Here is a 20,214-nt window from a genome sequence, read left to right as displayed (position 1 = left end):
TCAGCAAACTCATCCATGAATTCTCCAGAATAATTTGGGGGTCTATAAACAATTAAAAACAGAACTCTTGAATCACCCTTCAGTAAGAACGACATATATTCAAAGGAGATACAATCACCAGTTATTTCTTTGCACTGACATACTGATTTAAAGATGGAACAACTCCACCACCTTTCTTGCAAGTATGACATTTATTGAAATAAATAAAGTCTTCTGGTACACTTTCATTGAGAATAGTATTACTGATACCATCATTTAAACATGTTTCATTAAGAAGTAAAAAGTCGAAGTGATGTGTCAAAATAATATCATTAATCAACAGTAATTTGTTAACAAGAGATGTAACGTTAAGAAGAGCTAATTTTAAAGACTTTACTGGAGACACTGGTGGACTCTTTGGATGACATGTTATCGTAGTCAAATTATTATCTAAGATGACGACGTTCCCAAAAAATATGAAAAGGTTCTACAAAATTTAGTGAAAGGGCAGCACAAGCCGAAGACAAAAATGTATTCAGAGAGTAAATCCTTGATAATTTCAGATCTCCTTTCCGAATGTGCAGGTATCGGGCCACTGATGAACACTTAAGGCTGCAAACAGCGCACAGTTTTTAGCAGATGGGTGAACTTCTGCTTTAACACCTCAGACTCCTCCTTGGCTAAATCATTTCATCCAAAATGAATCACAACATTTTTCAAATGTGGGTAATCTGACTCAATATGCAAGATCTTGTCAGCCAGGTCTGATACTGTGTCATTAGGTTAGCAGATCACTTTCACATTGTTGCTGAACATCTTCTGAGCATCTTTAACAGAAAAGTCTCCCACTATCAGTGTGTGAGGTTGTCACTTTGGCCCACCATGTCGCTTTGGTTTTCCTGAAGCGCTTTCAGTCCTCACAGTTCTAGAAGGATATGTGTTGCCCTCATTAGGGCAGGATCCAAGGTCATTCAGCAATGGGGCAAATCGATTATCCAGTTCTACATGAAACTGGGTTAGTAATTTGGTGTTACTTCTGCCTTTAACAGATGTCCACTTTTGTGTCTGGGTAGACAAGGAAGTTGAAGTCGAGGCTGCGGTTTGGGAAGGGAGTGCAGGCCAGTCCGTCTCATTCCTGATATCAGGGCGCTTTGCTCGGCCCGTTTTGCCTTTGAAGCAGATATGACTTTCTCTTAGGCTGAGCTTCAAGGGTATTCCAGGGAGGACTCGCACCTGTTGGCTTATCAGTGGGAACAGGATCCTCCTTAGGTCTGATAGCTTTGTCTGAACTGGCTGGTAGCGGGTTAGCTTTATCCGCTCCGCTGTTTTGAAGCAGAAGCACAGTCGTTTAACATAGTGTACTTTAACCTTTATGTTTACTTGTATTCCTCACACTGTAGTCTCCAGTTCAGTAATCTTTTGGAGAAGGCTGCTGTATTCTGTTGTGGAAAGAGCCATTTTCATGCTAGTTAGCTTGCTACTTGTAGCTAGTTAGATTGCTACGTAGCTTTCCAGTTGAGCCAGCGAATTAAAAAGCAGTATATGTCAGATTGTTGTGAAATTAAGTATTGTGTCCTTTCTCAGAAGAAAAAGTTAATGTTTAGTAAATAATTTCCTCTGTTCTCAGCTCTGCTCTTTTGCTGCTGTTCAGCTCGCTGCCAGGAGATGATCATGTGGAAGTTATAATTTGAAAGTGTAATGCTAAGAAATGTTTCAATCTCCTCTTTTGTCTACACGTATCGCGCCATGTTTTCTCGAAGAGAAGTTGTCATGTGACCAGTTATGTCATGTTTTGTGACATAGAAATGCAGAAAAAGTGTTTCCATTGTGCTTTTGTGATACATTTCAATATTAAAACGTCTGAAATACCTCCTTTTAGCAATATTTGAGTGTTGTTGTTTTTATTTCAGGTGTTTTCATTACCAGTTTTTATTGCACTATTTAGATTTTGCACATTTCCAAGGGTAATGGAAATGCAGCTTATTTGTGTCTTTTCTTACATAGCATATTTGCTTCACTCGTGTTTCTGTAGTATTGTGTATGACGTAGGAACTCGGCCAATGCTTTTCCATTTAGCCTATACTGTATCACTTCAATAAAGATCATTTTGTCAATTCCTCGTTGGAAAGTTAATTGGTGTACCCGGGTCACCGGTTGTTTTTGTAGTTCTAGAATAAAAGGCACTCCTGGACTTTATGGGTTTGCTGTGTTCTATAAATGAGGCATTAAGTTTCCCTGAGTCAAAAATAATTTTGATTTAAATTATTTCTGTTTACATGGAAAAAGCTGAAGAACACGCACAAAAAACACATCCAGAAAACCTTCCTGATGCTGAATACCTAACTTGTCTTGTGTGGTTTTTTGTCTGCTTTGGCTCGGTGTTTCGTTTTTTAATTTTTTAATCTTCCCCACACTTCTGTTCAATTTAAGAATATATCTTAAACACAAAACAGGCAGCAACTATTAAAATATTCTTCGAGCTAATATTGACTTATTATTAGTTGACTGATATCTAAGATATCTCAATACTTCACACATTTACTATACTTCCTAAAAAAGTCACTAAGCTTTCAATAAAGAGGAAGAATGTCCTCCGCCTCTTGTTCTTTGTTAAGGACTCTTCTTTTATTAGTTTTACTTATGAGAACCATTGTTTTATATTTAGGCAAGCGATTAGCGTATAAAATGAAGATACATTTTTTTTTTGGTCACTGACAATATCTGTAGAGAATGATTGACTTGGTGTGAAAATGTATAGGCTATTTAAAGTAAAAAAGTCAAATAAATCTGCTCATGAAATGTTTTCTTCCCTTGTTAATGAAACGTTTTTGTTTAATTTAACTGTCTTGCTTTATAGACACACTTGTGTTGCTTCCTTATTTCAATGTATTACAGCATATTTACGCCAAAGTAAAATGTATTCCATTTTAGAAACTGTGCAATGAGAGAAACAACGAGACAAAAGAGACAAAAACTTAACTTGTTTAACGTGTTTGTTACAAATGCTTTGCAGTAGAGGTCGACCGATTGGCCGATATGTATGTATGTATATGTATATATATATATATATATATATATGTGTATGTGTATATCTATAGCTTATGTATAATGGTAGTGGCTGTGAACAGACGGAAGGAATGAGTGGTTATACCTAAAACAGGTATTTAGTTTAAACCGACTACTTGCACATTGCACATTGTACATTTTATATTTAAAGTTCAATAAATGTTAAGAATTTTATTGGTGTATTTAATTTAATTTCTAATATATACATTTCTATCATATGAGTGTTTCAATTGTCTTACATAATCAATGTGCTTTAAAAAAAAAAATGTATATCTGCCTCAAATATTGGCTTGCAAAATCGGCTTTAGAAATGAACTGAATAAATAAATAAAATAAAAAATATCGGCCATCGGCTGATATTTCATTTAAAAAATCGGTATTGGCATCGGCCTTTGAAAATCCCAGCTTTGGGTTACTTATTTGCACATTTCTGATTGCATTCACTTCAAATGTGTGTACGGATGTACCATTAAAACAGTTCCCTTTACAAGTCTTGCAGGCCTCAATAGTTTTTTATCATCACAGGCTGAAATACAGTATGTAATCCCATAAACACCAAGGATTTTCACAGTTCTTTAACACAGGTGCATCATATTAATGAATAAATGTCACTTTTAGGAACATTTAGCAAGTAAATTATGCATCATTATGTTGTCAAAAAACTTGGATGAAATATAGTTTAAACACTATTTCAATTCAACATCCATTCAAGCTGTGGAAAAGTACTTTACTAAGATGTCAAAGAAACAGGTAGAAGTTTAAGTTGAGTAAAAGTGCTTGGGAATTTGGAGCCATAGCTGATTAATGTTTCTTTAAATAGATGATCCCTAACTGATAGCCATTCTGCCTTCCCAGGTACAGTTTTGGTGGAAAACATGCAGATAAATGGCCGTTCCCAGGACCCAGGCAGAACCATCTCCCTCACTTTATTGGATAATCACAACTACTGGGTAATTCTGGAACCAACACGGCAGCGTCTCTACCTCAACAGCACCGGGCGCGTTCTGGACCGTGATGTGAGTACAGAAGATGTATCGACAAAATAAGTTTTACCGAAATATAATTAGTTCTACCTGATGCTGAAGTTTTATACATTTTAGTGTAACGTTTGACTTTTGTGTTTTTACCATACAGTGTTGTCTACAAGCTTTTTTATAAAAAAAATATGGTTTTTGTCAGTTTATCAGTCTCTTTTTCCTTTAAATGTGTTTAATGATAGAGTGAAAGGCATGGTACAAATGGAAGACTTCACTGCAGGACTGAAAGACAATTGTAGACACTTTATACTTGCTCCCACACTGAATTTAGAGATTCCAAAAATAGGGAATTTGATTTTCTGTTTAAAAATTGACCAAATTCTGTTTCTGTTTCAACCCAAAGTCTTGCCAACAATGCTCAAAATGGATTAGTGAAGTTAAATCTTGTAAATAGTTGTGTTTTGTCAGCTCAAATCAAGCAAAATCCCGTGATATTGTGCGTAATCGTGCAGTCTCGTGAGTTATCGTAGCCTGTTTAATGGGGAAATATGTGGAAAATGAGTGAAACTCTCCTAAAACACAAGAGTATATTTTGTTTCACATACGTAGTTAATTTTGTGATTTCCGTCCGTTATCTGTGATCATAGAAAATCTGAGGCATTACAAATATCCTGTTGAAGAAGGCAGGCCAGAAGGCACTTATGGTTTTCTTTTTTTAATTTAGATTTAAAGTCATCACTGTAGACACGTGCATCTGTACAGATATAAGATGTGAGATGTAGGTTGCATACACGTCATTAGGGATTATTACAACATGTATTACTGCATGTGTTAAATATGGTTTGAATATTGCCTCCAGACTGGGAATTTGAGATAAAAGTTGTGAAGCTCATTAAATATGTAGCATTAAAGGGGCAGAGGAGCACAAACATATGCAGTTAAGACCTTGGTAAATATTATTACACAACAGGGCAGGTTCAGATGCGTTGCTAAATTTAGATGCCTGACCTGTTCTGTGGCTGTTCACCTAACATCTGAACACAGCTGGGCAGGGTTTTTAGTTTGTATGGTTTCTGATCTTTTCAGTAGATTAAATAACAAATAAAATAAAAATAAAAATGTAAGGGAAACCAAGCCATCAATCTACAGCTTTGATTATTGAATGTTTTTGGAAATAAAGATTTCACTGCTTTTCTTTTTTTTTCTTCTTCAGCCTCCAAATTACATTACCACCATAGTGGTTCAAGTTCAGTGCACCAACGAGCTGGTCGGTACGGTTATTTTGCACGAGGTTCGGATTGTTGTGAGGGACCGGAACGACAACACCCCTCGTTTTCAGCAGCCGCGCTACTATGTTGCTGTGAATGAGGTGAGTGAGTGCAAAGTGCAAGACTGCTGTGAAATTCACACTTTCCTTTCCCAGCAGATGTTGTATGGTTTTATTCAGCTACGTTTTCAAGGTCAGACATTCAATCAGGGGTTTGCAACAAACCCTTATTCAATCGTGTTAATTCAATTGTTAAAAGCAATTCATTTTAATTTTATGCGTCGGTTTAACACCGCTCTGAGTTTATATCAACTGAAATTTTTCAGAAAATGTAGATGTTTACCTCAGAGAGACAAAAAGTTTGATATTTAACATTAAATGCAAAACAGATGAAAATGCATCTGCTGACACTGCTTAAGAATTTAAGGTTATAATATATTAGAGCTATATTACAAGATGCAGAGATATTAAACAAAGAATGTCAATTAAAAAAAAAAATTGAGAGACATGACAGATACAATAACCTTCATCAGAAATGATGGAAGAGAACTATAAATGAATACACTATCTAGTAGTTTAAATGTACTGATTATGTACATCAAGTAGTGTTGTGGTAGTCAAGACCGGTCTTGGTCTCGAGACCAAATTTTAAAGGTCTTGGTCTTGTCTCGGACTCGGGCTGCCCGGACTCGGGATTTTCCTTCAAGACCGTTCGAGACCAGCGTTAATTCCTGCTATTTTTAAACTTTTTTATAATGTGATAATAACACGTAGAAGAACGGGATAAAACAATCCTTTATTCATTATTTAATCCACCCCGTATAATGACCACAACCTTCCTTAATGTGACTGAGTGACGTGTGTGACACACTCATACGTGTGTGGCTACGGTGTCAGTTTGGACCGCGGAGCGCAAGGGAGATATGAACTAATCACCGGTATAAATCCCAGTAAAACTCCAGAAAACAATCACCATGAATAAATATTATCTCCCTGGTAAAGACAGTAGCTCTAACAACTGGTAAAATGATAAACTGATGATATTACAGCCTGTGAAGGCTAGATAGGGGACGCACTTACTCTGCTTCTGGGTCCTAGTGCCAGCAGAGCGGTGAAGCCTGTTCCGTTTACCGCGTGTACTGAGGTCCGTGTGTGTTTAATAAGTCCGTGTGAAAGTCCACATGTTTATGCCTCTGTCCATCCACTCTTTTCATTATATCCATGTCTTTTAAGGCTTTATTACATAATGTCGGCTCTAGTCCGGGACGCCGCCATCTTGGTTTATGTCGTCACCAGCGCGTCATCGCCGCAGAGTTGCACTAGCCCAGAATGAGTCAAATAACTGTAAAGAGGTCTTATATTAGTCTATTTTCTTTTTAAAGTGGTGTTTTTTTTTGTGACTTTAGACTCCAATTACATGTATGTATATAATATGTTCCCCACAATATAAACAGGTTCACAATATAATTATTTTTATAGTTTCTGTTTCCACTGTATCCAGAATAATAATAATTCTCAACAAGAACTATTGATTAATTTGTTATATGACTTTTCCAGGGTTTGGGTTTGTTTTATTTAGTTTCACATCTACCTGTAGCTCTATGTTTTTTACATTGATGACAACTTGTTTGTAGTTTTATTTCAGAAAGTTTCACTTTTACAGTTACAGCTGGAAACCTTTGTTAATTGAATATCCTAGTTATTTTACAGCAACCAAATTAAACTATATCAACTAAGTGAATTAATAAAAATAACCTGTGTAAAGGCTTTTTCAAACTACAAAACTATCTTGTGAACTCTGTGACCTGTTGACCTGCACAACTGAAAGAATCAGAATCAAGAATCATTATTTCTTGGCAGAAATGCTTTTAAACACTTGCTGTACATTCAGCTGACATAAAAATCTTGTTTTCAGATATGTAGAATAATTGTGAATTTATCAGTAGCAGTAGTAGTTTTAATATTTTAGTTAATTTTTTGCAGGCACCTTTTTTGTCCGTCAAATGTATTTAAAATAAACTAAAATTAAAGAGAGAATGTTATTTAACCGTTGAACCTTGCCATAATTTTATTTATTTATATATTTTTTTAAATTGAAAAAAAAATGTTTATGGTCTTGGTCTTGGTCTTGGTCTCGGCTTGTCTCGGTCTTGGTCTTGACTCGGTCTCGGCTCCCGAAAGTCTTGGTCTTGTCTTCCATTTAGTCCAACCCATGTTTGCAATCTGCAACAAAAATGTATGGTTCACAGTGTCAAATGCAGCACTGAGATCCAATAGATTGAGAACAGATACTACTTCCTGTTCTGCAGTTGCATTATCTAGAAAAGTCACTACCAGAAAGGAGTGACTCTCTTCTAAACAAACCTGCAGCACCTGCACCGATACAAACTCATTCAACTTGGCTGTCATCTCCCCTGAACAAGGTCTGCAGCTTGCTTTCTAGTGCTGTAGACATCGCTGGAGGCTCCGGGAAGCAGCAGCAGCTCTCATACTTACTTTTTGTTATACTGTCAGTGCTTTCACATTTGCCTTCAAACCTCTGCTGACTGTTTTTTTTTTCTAGTTTTTGCCTTTTGTATGGTAATGGTTCAGCAGGGCAAAAGTAATACTCATGAATGAACTCTGCTGTAAGCTGATGTTATAATCATTTGGGACTTTTAGAAGTGTTGACTGTTGATTTTTTTCTCTCGTGTTTTTTTTTCAGCTCACACCAGTAGGAACAACTATTTTTACTGGCTTTTCAGGAAACAACGGCGCTACAGACATTGACGACGGACCCAATGGACACATAGAATACAGCATACTTTACAACGCTAATGACCCGGTACTTTTACAAGCCAGACAACAATGAACACGACCCACTGGGTAGTAAATTTATTTCCCCATTATAATTTATAGCTTGACCTTTTTTTTTTATTTCTTTTTAGGAATCGAATGGGACTGTAAGTGTTGCCAACACTCTTTCAGGACACATAATTCTGGCAGAGAGATTAAACTACGAGGAGAGAACCCGCTACATGGTTCTAGTCCAGGCCAACGTGAGTGGAATAGACTGCCGAAGCACAACTAGCTTTGATAGCACCAATATTGTTCTTACAAAAAAAAAAATACTTTAATATTGTGAATGTGATATCAGATGTTTTTACTGGACTATTTGTTTGTGGCACGTGATGATAATTAAAGAATGTCATGTTAATGCTTTATAACTAATATTAAAATTGTTTTCTAATTTGATTCGATTACAGATATCGTCTCCCAGATTACAATCTGTCATTAATACACAGCTCCTCATAATTCTGGTTTATGCTGATGCTTCTGCACAGTAATATCTATGCTTTTATATTGACAGTTATAAAACAGAATAATTAATAAATACCACACCTCCACCTCGCGTCTAGAATTGCTTTGCTGAGGAACATAAATCTGCTTCCTTGTGCTGGCCAGACTTCTTTATTGTTTGAATCAGAGATATAAAGTTTCACATGTCAGCCAATGGAAAAGCTCTATTATATAAAACAGAAGTACCTCTAAACTCTGACATCTATCTTTACTGTGTTGTTGTTAGCTCTCCCTGTAGCCCAGCGTCACGTGCCAATCCAAGCAGTGACTACTTGCGTCACCATCTTGGCATTAATAGTGCAGTGGCCAGGCCCAGGAAATTTTGACCGTGAGGATGTCTAGTTTTTGATAAATTATGTTGTAGGTTCAGCTTCTGTGTACAAAATGTCAAATTAATCCTTTGTTTACCGAAAACCCCAAAAAAAATGTTTCTTTAAGTTATTGAAACATGCAACCCAAATTCCAACCAAACTTAATTATTTTGATTTATTTGACGTAAGAGACCATCAGTTATATAAATCAAGTTATTTGAAGAACTTTGGAACACTTTATGACCAAAAATATACCGAAAATATTGACAATTTCAGGGAAGTTTACGGAAGACCAGGATAATTTTCTCACCTGGTGAGCCAGGTGAATAATGATATAATTTGGCTTGTTATAGTATATAATGTTATACTTCTGGTTGGGGTATCTCCTTAATTAGAGGTATTTTATAGCCTCGGCTACAGCCCCAAAAGAAAAAAAAACTGAAGTTGATTTCTCATTTATTTGCGAGTCAAATATTACGACAGTTGGTGGTACCGAATCATTGGCACATACCAGTATACAGTATAAATTGGGCCCATTAACCCATACATGTCACGGGGGCCCCATTTTTAAAATGACTACTCCACCGTTAGTTCTTGTTAGATCGGAATTCAGTTTGGTATGAATACTCTATGAATGAATATGATGAGATGCTCGGAGACCTTTTTGAAAAGGGGGCGGAACGGGGGCACGCCCTCTTTTTCGGTAATTTCTAAACTTATCAGAACATAGTCGTGTGATATATTGTTTCAAAGGCAATTCAACGTAGATTACAATTTTATGTCGCATATTTTCATTTGTTTTACTCGGTGGAACGGAGTCATTTCACTGAATTCTCGGGAAGGTGCTACGTGCTACTCGGCACGGAGACGTTCCGCGGGCTAGGCCGTAGTTCATCAGAACTTGTTTTTGTTAATGAGAGGTATGTCCCCTTTTTTGATCTTAAAAAAACAGGTTTCACTCATAGTCTATCAGCTGGCACAAATGCACTGTATGACATTAGTCTGATGAGATGTTTATCATCACTGGACTCGTGTGTTTAACTGCCAAAAAGCTCACTTTCATGTGCAAGATGACATAATTCTAAATAAATTATTTTAAAATAATGCAAAATCCACTGCAGTGAAGAGTTGCTCAAGAAATGATTATCAGTTAATTACAATGAGTAGCAAACACTTATTATTTACAATGAGTGAAGGCCTGTCCATGTGTTCTAATGCTGTAGCTCAAATTGTTTAAATTATACATTACTGTTTGTAATGGAAAGCTGTTACAGAGCATTATAGTTTGCTGTTTATGGGAACTACACAATATGATGGTCACGTGAGTATCTGGTGCAATGAGTAACAAACATTTTAATTAAAAAAAGAGTATTTTTAATCCTGTCAGTCAGTAAATTAGCATATAAGCCATATGTACAATTTCCATATCTTCCAAGTGAGAGCAAAATACTCAAGGGTTACCATGAGGCATTTATGAGAGAGGGAAAAAAAGAACAGTAACAGATGGAAGACATGAGGTTTTCCAGCATCATGCACTGTCAATGTCCAACAATTTAGCACACCAGCAAAACACCTCACTATACACACTGGGATTCTCACTTTTCTGTATTCTGTTGGCTTTCAGTGTTGAGTTATTTTCTTTATTTACCCAAATTTAGTGTAAACAGAAAAAAAAAAACAGAAGCACTGTTTAAAAAAAATGTCGATTTACGGTGCAGTAGTTTACAGAGAAACTTTAAGGTGACCAGACAGCTTGTCTGAACTTGTAATGAGCAAATCATTTTAAAACAAATTGTTGATCAGCATGTTCCAGCTTACATTTGAATGACAAATATTTCATTAAGCAGTAATTATGGGATGCTGTGCTAATAGCCCTCTTGCAAATTTGTTTAACTAACCTTGAAATTACTATTCCTCTCAGTATTACATTTTGACATTTGACTTTTTACATCGCTAAATTAGAGAGAGGTGGAAAATATGCAGAATTGTTCTCAATTAAACTCCAACCACCCAATATTCACAGTTGGAGCCTCTTCTACACGACTGCTCATCAAATTAGAGTGCAAGGTTTATTTTTTTCTCTTCTAAATAAATAAATACAACAATTGGAATTATTTGTGGTGTGTAGAGAATTATTTAACAAAATTATTTTAATTATTGTCATAGAACACAACTGATGGGGAAAAAAAACTTTTTTCTTTTGTAAAAGCCTGAAAAGCAGTAGAGAATTATAATTTTTTTTCTTCTGAAACAACATGAGTATCAGAAGGTTCCTGAAAAAGATGGAGGAAGTTTTTGCATTTAAAAAAAGATCATTATAGTCACATTTCTGCAATGCAAATCTTGTGTGTAAAAGTAAAGATGCACAGTTCAAACAATTACCATTTAGAAAAAAAAAATAATAAAATAAACATCCATGCTGCTTCAACCACTTCACAATATGTATTTTCATCATGAAAAGCTGTTTCAAGACCAAAAAAATGATGATGTTTATCATAATTCACTCTAGTTTTATTTAAGACAGACTTCTTCCTACTCCTTTTTTGAACGTGTAAATGTTTTATTGAAATCTTCTTACTGTGTTTTTGACTTGTCTTGGAAATTTACTTGTTTTGAAACATTCCTTTTATTTTATTCATATTTTTTTTGTTTTTACATGTTCAAAAATAAAATAAATAAATCAAATCAATAATTAACTCTATGGCTGCATTTTCACAATTTTAATAGCCCTGCTTAATATTAAACATTTTGTTTCGATGAAGTGTCACAGTCTCAATAAACTATACAACTCATTACAGTTGTCATTGAGTGTTGTAGCTGTATGTGTTGTAGTACATGAGATCCATTCTCGTTGTATTAATTGTAGTCCGTGGGGTGTTTTCTGTTTTTTTTGTTTTTGTTTTTTTCTCTTTAGGACCGAGCTCCGTACCCCCCCAACAGGCGAACAGCTACCACCATTTTGACTCTGGATGTTCTGGACGGGGATGACCTCGGCCCCATGTTTTTACCATGTGTTTTGGTGAACAACACACGAGACTGCAACCCCCTCACGTACCGTGCTGCTATCCCTGAATTCACTGAGCCGGTATGAACATAGACAGACAATCGTGTCTAAAAGGTGTTTAACTGGATGTATTCAGTTGATGAAATGTGAACAAAAATGCTTTTTGCTCGTATACTGTAATGCCTGTGTGCCCATGTAGCATTTGGTAGTGCTGATTACATCCTAAAGCTTTGCCACTCGGATACACTAACGTTCTGCTCACACCTTGTGTTGGAGCTCCCGCCCAGAGGCAGATAACTTTTTGCAGCTTTGACTTGGCATTGGAAAGCTACAGGCATGTTTGTGGTCTGTCATACTGTGACAATTAGCGCTGACGGCTAAGTTGACCTGGGATGACAGCTTCACAGCACTCGCATCTAAAGGAGCCAAAAGAAAAAGGATAGAATTGCATGTGTAGTAAATGATTGCGTTAAAAAATATATCATTCAAAACAAAAATAGTTTAGCTAACACTTTACTAAATTATTCACCTGGAATTACTAGTTAACAAGCTTACGCCTTCGCATGTGCAGGGGTATCGGACGTAAAACCCTCTGCTCATCAGAAGTCTAGTCTAGTCCGGATCAGAATAAAGTGAGCTGTATTGAATTGAGCAGCGCTGGACTCAAGTCATCTGGAATGGATTGGATTTATAAAACTAGACTAGATTGGAGTTGACATTGTGATGTTCTCTGAGTAGGAGTGTTTGAATCCTCGCTAGATATGTGTCGTCTCAGTCTGTGTGCAAACAAACCTCAAAGAAGTTAAGTCTTACAAAAACTTTTCAATTGCTTTCTTAACCCGTCCATTATCCTTGGGGTAAATTTGACCCCATTCAATGTTTATCATTCACTTTTTCTAATTTGGTGGGTACAATTGTTTAAGCACACAATTATCATGATGATTTTTTTTCAATGTGTTAAATGCACAGTTAAAAGTTTATAATAACTATCCATTATATGTAGTTAATAGATCATTCATAAACTGTTAGTTAATCAGTTATAACATTGCTATAACAAACTATTAGCAACTGATCTGTGAAGTGTGAGTTAATATATATATATATATATATTAACTAATATAAATATTAGTTATTAGCTTATACATGTTATTGGGAGGTTATTCTAAAATTGCACCTATTCCTCATTTACTAATTGTTAATAAATGAGGAATAGTTGAAATTTTAGGTGGAAAATACCCAGAATTATCCTCATTTAAACTCCGACCTCCCAATAATCACAGTCAGAGCCTCATCTACACTACTGCTCATTCACAATATTCTAATGAGAACTTTGCCACACCATGGCGTGTGTGTGTGTGTGTGTATATGTGTGTTTGTGGCCTACTACTCACACCTACCAAAGTTGTAGATTCATTAACAAGGGGTTATTTATGTATTCAACAAATTAACAAAACACAAAAACATGATCAAAAATGTGATGAAAATTATTTTTCAGGGGCAAATATCCCTTGGGGTAAGATTGACCCAATACCGATATTGATCCGATATGATATCAGCACGAATCGTACATACTTTTATTACTTATTTTGTAGTGTTGAATGTTAGAAAAGGCTTGATCATGTGATGTTACTCAAACAGAGAACAATGGTCAGCAACACTCGGTTACTTTGTTGGAGTGTGAACCACAGTCACCTATGGATAGAAGTGCTGGAGCGAAACATTTTATCAGAAAGCTTGTATCGGTGATTATAGATGCAGTCCGATAAAATCTGATATTCGTTTTCTGGCTGATATCGGACCGATATCCGATATCAATATTGGATCGGGACACCTCTAGGGAAAGTTGTTTATGCAAGAGATGTTTGGTGAAAAGTGCAGTACCCATTTAAATTTGGCCCAAGTTAGGTGTAAGAAGTATGAATAGAGCTTTAACTGAATACTGTGTGTGTATATGGTGTAAAATGTAATCATGTATGACTTTATTGTGCTGCGTTAACATGTGTGAGACTTTCACAATGGTGTTTGGATGCACTAAAAGCCACCTGGATTTTGTAGATTGTAGTCTGGGGAGACGTTAGTATTTAGATAATGTGTAGACACGTGCTGTTTTTTAAGTGCTTATATTTAGCAGGTAGGCACTTACTGTGAGTCCCAGCTGTTGGCCCAAGTGATGTTTATTTTATGCTAAAAGCTTTGCCGAGTTTAAAAGACCTAAGAACATGCACCTTCTACTCAAGCCAACTTCTTTTCACCCAGTCTCAAAATGATCTTAAAGCAAAGTCTGTATTTTTCTAGGGAGCAAATCTATGTAAATTAGCTGTTTTCATTTAAATTATTTGCTGTTCTCTTTGATTTAGTTAACTTAAACAGTATTTAATGAAATGGTCGACGTTGGTGTTTTTTTTTGTTATGTTATGGTTATTAATGACATTGACTAGACAGACATTAATAAGTTGATCTGTATTTATTTTTTGCCCTGGGGGGGATTTAATGTGAGCTCTGGGGGTCCCTTGGATAATGACAGCTGGAGGAGGATATTACAACTAATCATCATTATGCAGAGCCAGAGGGATTTGATTTAGCACACCCCCAGGCATTGTAAAAAGGGAGAGGGCTGGTTGGGGATAGGTGTAAGGATTACTCTAGAGCTGAGAAATATAAATATACCCCAACGCGGGAGGGATTCTTCTGCCTGTGAGCTGTTAGCTAAGTGCTGAGGACGTTTGCCACCGTTGTCTTAACGTACAAAATAACAGCCGGCCATATGGCAGCATTTTGTGCAAGAAGGGTTCCACTTAAATGTGATGTGCTTAACTTATCACTTAACCATATGTTGGTACACATTTGTGGAAGCAGAAGTGCAGTAATTAGTGCTGTGATGGCTAAATATGTAAGTGTAAGAATTGTAGCTGACAGCTCTGACACTATAAAGCATGCTCAGAAGAAAATAACAAGGCCACGGATCTTTTTATGTGAGAGGAATAGCTCCATATTTGAGCCATGGCATGAAATTTGAATGGCTTGTATCTGGACTGTTTTGTGATCCTAAAACATGCGTGAGAAGTCATATTTGCCAGTGTCGTACTGTATATGTTTTATGTTATACCTGAAGTATTATTTCAATGCAATGTAAAGTGCTTTGAGTGTCTATAAAAAAGCGCTAAATAAAATCAAATGCTTTGTCATTATTATTAAGCCTTTTTTCTATTTAAGCTTTATTTTTCACATTATTTAACGATAATGTTGTTTTGGAAGGTTATACTAAAGCACTCACTACTGCTCATTGTCCTATTTTAAAAGCAGAATACGCACTTAAATAGGGCTGTGTAAAGTATCCAAAGTAACTACTTTAAAAGAGATTTTTCTTCTAAAAGTTATCTCACATGTACTGGAAACAATATACCATTCACCTGAAATACTCTTGATGCAAGTTATTCTATTTTTAGTTAGAGAAAAGCATATTTTTACTTTTAAATTATGGGCTTTGCTGCCTAGATTATTAGCAGGAGCTCCAGAGAAAGACTAACTAATAGGTCCAGTGGTAAATGGCCTTGATTTATAAAGTGCATTTATTACCACTAAAGTATTCTGAAAGCACAGTATCAGCCCGTTCACTCATTCACACATCAATGGTAATTATGTTCAAAGTTAGGGCGATGGATGCAGGTTGTTAAGTTGTGCACTTTTCATTGATACACAAGATGTGGCAGATCCCAAATATTTGCAAGTCTTTACAAAAAGAAAGTTACGGAAAAAGGAATGCACGTCACATTTAACATTATACAGTCACTAGGTCAAATTTGAATTTTTTTTTTTTTTAACAGATTTGTCAAAGCATTTCAAAAAGTTGCTCATGTCAAATAATGCAGTCATTTTTCGAATGTATCTTTGTATACTCTATTTCTAATCAAACTGTGTTGACTGTTTGTTCCATGTCTTACTCTAGAGCAAACTGAACCCGCTGAATGTGACTCCTCCAATCAGAGCCGTGGACATGGACAGAAACATACAACCTCCATCGGACAGGCCTGGAATTTTTTACTACATCCTCGTCGGTTTGTTCTTTTCATCCCAGGTTTTGTCTGTGGTTTCCATGTCATGCCATGATGAAAGAACGAAGTTCTTTCAGCTGTTTTTTAAAAGGAACCACAAATAACAATGAATGAACAAATTAATAAAATGAGTTTTTATTTTTTTAAAAAACAAATTATTTAAAAAATAATAATAATAATCATATATAAAAAACATATGAAATTATAAATGAATAAAATAACAATAAATTAACAATCTACCCCACTGTTGTAAATCATAAATCTTTTTTATGGTAGCTTTTGCCTGTTTTTTGTTTTATCTTTATGTTTTATTTATTCTATTTAAAACTCTTGTTGTACTGCTTGCAGGGCCTTTGCAATTTTGTTGTTCTTGTTACAAAGACAAATAAAGAATTTGGGGCCCGCGGGCCAAAAATGGCAAGCGAATTATTTATTTATTTATTTTAATTCTTTGATATTTGTTAAAATATAAAATAATCTATAATACAGTACAGTGATTTATAAGAAACAAATTATTATTAAAGCTGAGGTCCAATTACGTTATTTTTCTTGTGTTTTTAAGGATTTTTCAAATCAGGGAAAATGTAGTGTTTTGATCGTATTGGTGGGGTATATTGTGTCCCATTTTGTTGAATTTGTATTGCACTAAATGTCTTTGAAGACATTTAGATGTTTCATAATTTTATGTCATGAAACACAATAAAAACTACTTTAAATGTTTATTTTGCATGTTATTGGTATATTTAATGTCATGCACTGGAACATGAAAGGTTAGTTTTGGCCTGAAGCCCTCAACTGCAATACATTTTTGGCCCTTCAGTGAAATTAATTTGGGTACCCTTGTTCTAAAGGGAACATTCTCTTGTATTGCAGGTCATCCCTTCACATATCCAAATTATTTTTCCCTCAACAAAACTACAGCAGAGCTACGTGTTCTCCAGCCAATCAACAGGGACCTACACCAGAGGTTCACACTCATTATAAAGGTAACATATAAAACATTGTCACACTTAGTGCTAATCATTTATGGATGTGAAATGTCAACAACAAGACTATCGTGAAAAATCCCACTTAATCAGCCACATGCTCCAGTATCTGATTTTTACTACAATGTAATGTAATAAGATGATTTACAGGAAATTAGAATTAAGATAAAAATATGTTATACATTAGTAGATCTGTAATCTGCATGCAAATTATACAAATTAACACAAAATCTATTTCAGCCCAGTTTATGGCTCTGTTCTTTTTACACTTTGTGAATAAAGTTCTATGTTCAGCATATTAATGTTTCTATAATTTTATTGCATTTACACTGCATCTTATATTAATAACCTCAGTGTGCATCCTTTGCGGCTCTTTATGGATGACTCCCCCCACCATCCAAAAGGCCATTAACCTTATCTTCAGCTTCTTCAGAAATGGCTCTGAACAAGATGTTGTGATTTATGAACTTAGCTGCAGTATAATGCTACCTCGCTCTCGTGAATTCTAATTTCAAACTTGCTGCTGGTGCAGCGCTGGCTTTCAGATGAACTTTGGGTCTCCCCATCACTACCCTCTGAACACCTTGGAGCAGAGTGTAACTCACTGTTTAGTGGCATAGCTGTGGAGCAAAGAGATTAGAGGAAGGGGTGGTTCATCATAGAAACTCTGTGGATTGTGCATTGTGCCTTGTTAGAGGAAGGAAAGCAGCTGAAAAGATAGTGAGAGAACATGATGGATAGAGTGATGTGCATGGGAAATGATAGGGCCCTTATCTACCTGAGACTTAGAGGGTGTAAGGATGAGGAGGAATCATTTCTGAAGGACTAGGAGGTACTGGGAAGTGAGAGGTAGTCTTTGATTTCTTGAGATTGCTAGGATCCCGCACATTACATAGTTTACATAATAACTGCTGTGGTGGAAACGTCAAATAATTCTGCAGCATATTTCAAAAGGCACATCTGCTGTTGACAAGTGGCAGAGCTAGAGAGGGAGCTGCTTGGTGACATTAAAAAGGAAGAGTGAGACACACTCTGACACTAACAATGATGAAATCTGGACAGGAGGGTTGAGATCGAATGATAAACAGTGACTCGTGACTGTAGGTCTTTGCTCTGCAGCGTTTGGGATCGGGTGACTTAGCGCTGCCTCTGAAGTAGAAACTCTGTTAAAGGCATCAGGGACCTAAGAAATCCTTCACCTAGTTGTCGTTCTCTCAGACCAAAGGGTTTATTTATGTGTGTATGAGTGCGCCCGAGGGAGGATAGAACATATCGGCACACGTATTATGTCCATAAATGACAGCAATTTTCCCTTAGGTGTTGGTGTGAGCAGATTGGATCTGTGGGTCAGCGTTGTGTGGGTGTTCTTTATTCTCACTCTGAGAGAGGTAAGAGGTAGGCGAGTGGCTGGAGAGGTAGATGTGGTGTAAAAATAACAGGTGAGAACTGATGCTAAGCAGAAATTCAGTTGGTTATTGTGGATGGTAAAATATCTTTTATAGTGCATGCAAAATGCTCCACATTTGTTCAAAGGCTCTTCTGCCTTATGTTTTTTTCCTATTAGCAGAGCTCAAATATTGTTTTGTAACTGTACATTTGAAGCCACATGGACTTGTGCGTCATGCGATTAACTCAAACTCTGACAGACGCAGACTTCTGTCAACGTTGGTCACAGTGATTCAACTATTTTCATACTATGTCCAGCATAAAGTCACAGTTTGATCCACTACACAGTGAAACAAGCTGTCATGCGGATGAGGATGGACCAGAAAACTGTTCCCACACAAATTTTAGGTCGCTTTAAACAGTTTAAAACTGCGTATTATGGAAGCCAATAGTTCTGTTTCACTGCAAACATCCCTTTGTATTAAAGCAGGACGCTTTGTGGCCACGTTATTTCCTCATATCTCATAGCGATGATGATGATGATGATCAAAGAGAGAGAAAGGGAGAGAAACTGTGGCTCAACCTGTTACATTGTTACATATTTAGTGAAGACATTTCAAATTAATAGTGAACTTTATCATTTTCAGGGATTTCAATGACATTTACAAGCGTTGGGAAAACTCCATGTTCTGTGATTTCTAGACAGCCTAAAAAATTGACTTCACCGCCTCCTTTCCTTCAGACCGCCTTCATTCACAGACTACACGGTTTTGCTCTACTTTCGCGCGGTGGGCGTGTCAGCAGCCTGGACCAGAGAATACGCGAAGGAGAGAAGTGCGTAATGGCAGGCGCGCAAAAAAGCGCTTAAGTCCAGATGGGAGAATAGATCCCTAAATGAGCTAATATGCAGGTAGTGGGTTAAAGTGATTGAGCTGCAGTTTTCCTTTCAATCTGCCATAATGTTTCTAAAGGCATTGCATTGTGCTAAACATTTGTGACATACATTGCAAGATCTATTATGTTTGGGCTGTGCTGAAATTGAATGTACCACGGCTGCATGTACAAGCCGTTCAGATTTTATCAGTACATTTTCATCAGTTGAGGCAGCACACAAGTCTTGATTTGAGATAATGCACAATATTACTGAAGGAGGCATGTCTATCACCATGTTTGTGTTGGGAAATTATGTGCAAGACCATTTTCTTTGTGCTGATTGTACAGAATGGTTAGGGCTGAGTCAGCTTTTACGGCTCACAATACATTTACATTTGTATACATGGTCATTTCTAAGCATAGGCTAATACATGTTCAATACAACTTCCTGCAGAAGTTGTATTTTACTATATTTAATGGTTATGATTTAAAGCTATTTGCAGTGACTTTGTTGCTAAATTTGGGACCTTTCCAACTGTCTTATCAACTATTTTCTCAAAAGCGACTATCGACAAATCTAGCGACTTTTTCTTGTGTTATTGGAGTTTTCTGATGTTATGGAGACCCACATCACTCTGCCTCCACATTGTAAATGAATTGCAATCAATTGTTCTCTCCACAAAGGATATGCTCAATGTCCAAGGTTTACATGCGATGTATCACTTTTCCTTTGAGATCAGTTCATGGTGCAAGTCCTTTCCACCTAGGCTCCGCCCGAGTACGTTTCGGCCTTTAGACTGTTTAGAAACGTCATTCTTCCTTTTTTGGCCTGCTTTGGTGCATAAGCAGTTGTGCCTATATGCCACGATTGGGACTTTTCCTGCTGAAACGCCTGCCATTACAACTTTACTACCAATAGGACATGAACACGCATTGACATTTGTTCAACAGTCAACAATAATGTCTAGAACACT

The 20,214-nt window shown here is 36.4% G+C and overlaps 1 protein-coding gene across 8 annotated transcripts in view; it reads left to right on the top strand.

Moving 5' to 3' along the window:
- Nucleotides 1–20,214, top strand: part of pcdh15a (protocadherin-related 15a) — a 200,678-nt gene that overhangs the window by 90,470 nt on the left and 89,994 nt on the right. For all 8 annotated transcript variants that reach the window (XM_028468339.1, XM_028468336.1, XM_028468337.1 and 5 more), the window contains 7 exons: nt 3,901–4,061; nt 5,236–5,391; nt 7,994–8,113; nt 8,217–8,327; nt 11,854–12,024; nt 15,890–15,998; nt 16,869–16,981. In XM_028468339.1, coding sequence (XP_028324140.1) covers nt 3,901–4,061; nt 5,236–5,391; nt 7,994–8,113; nt 8,217–8,327; nt 11,854–12,024; nt 15,890–15,998; nt 16,869–16,981 — 941 coding nt within the window. The remainder of the gene's footprint in view (nt 1–3,900; nt 4,062–5,235; nt 5,392–7,993; nt 8,114–8,216; nt 8,328–11,853; nt 12,025–15,889; nt 15,999–16,868; nt 16,982–20,214) is intronic.

The sequence above is a fragment of the Gouania willdenowi genome, chromosome 15, assembly GCF_900634775.1.
Source record: "Gouania willdenowi chromosome 15, fGouWil2.1, whole genome shotgun sequence".
Taxonomy (NCBI): Eukaryota; Metazoa; Chordata; class Actinopteri; order Blenniiformes; family Gobiesocidae; genus Gouania; species Gouania willdenowi.
Note: the sequence above shows the minus strand (reverse complement) of the source record. Positions and strands in the feature narration are given on the sequence as shown.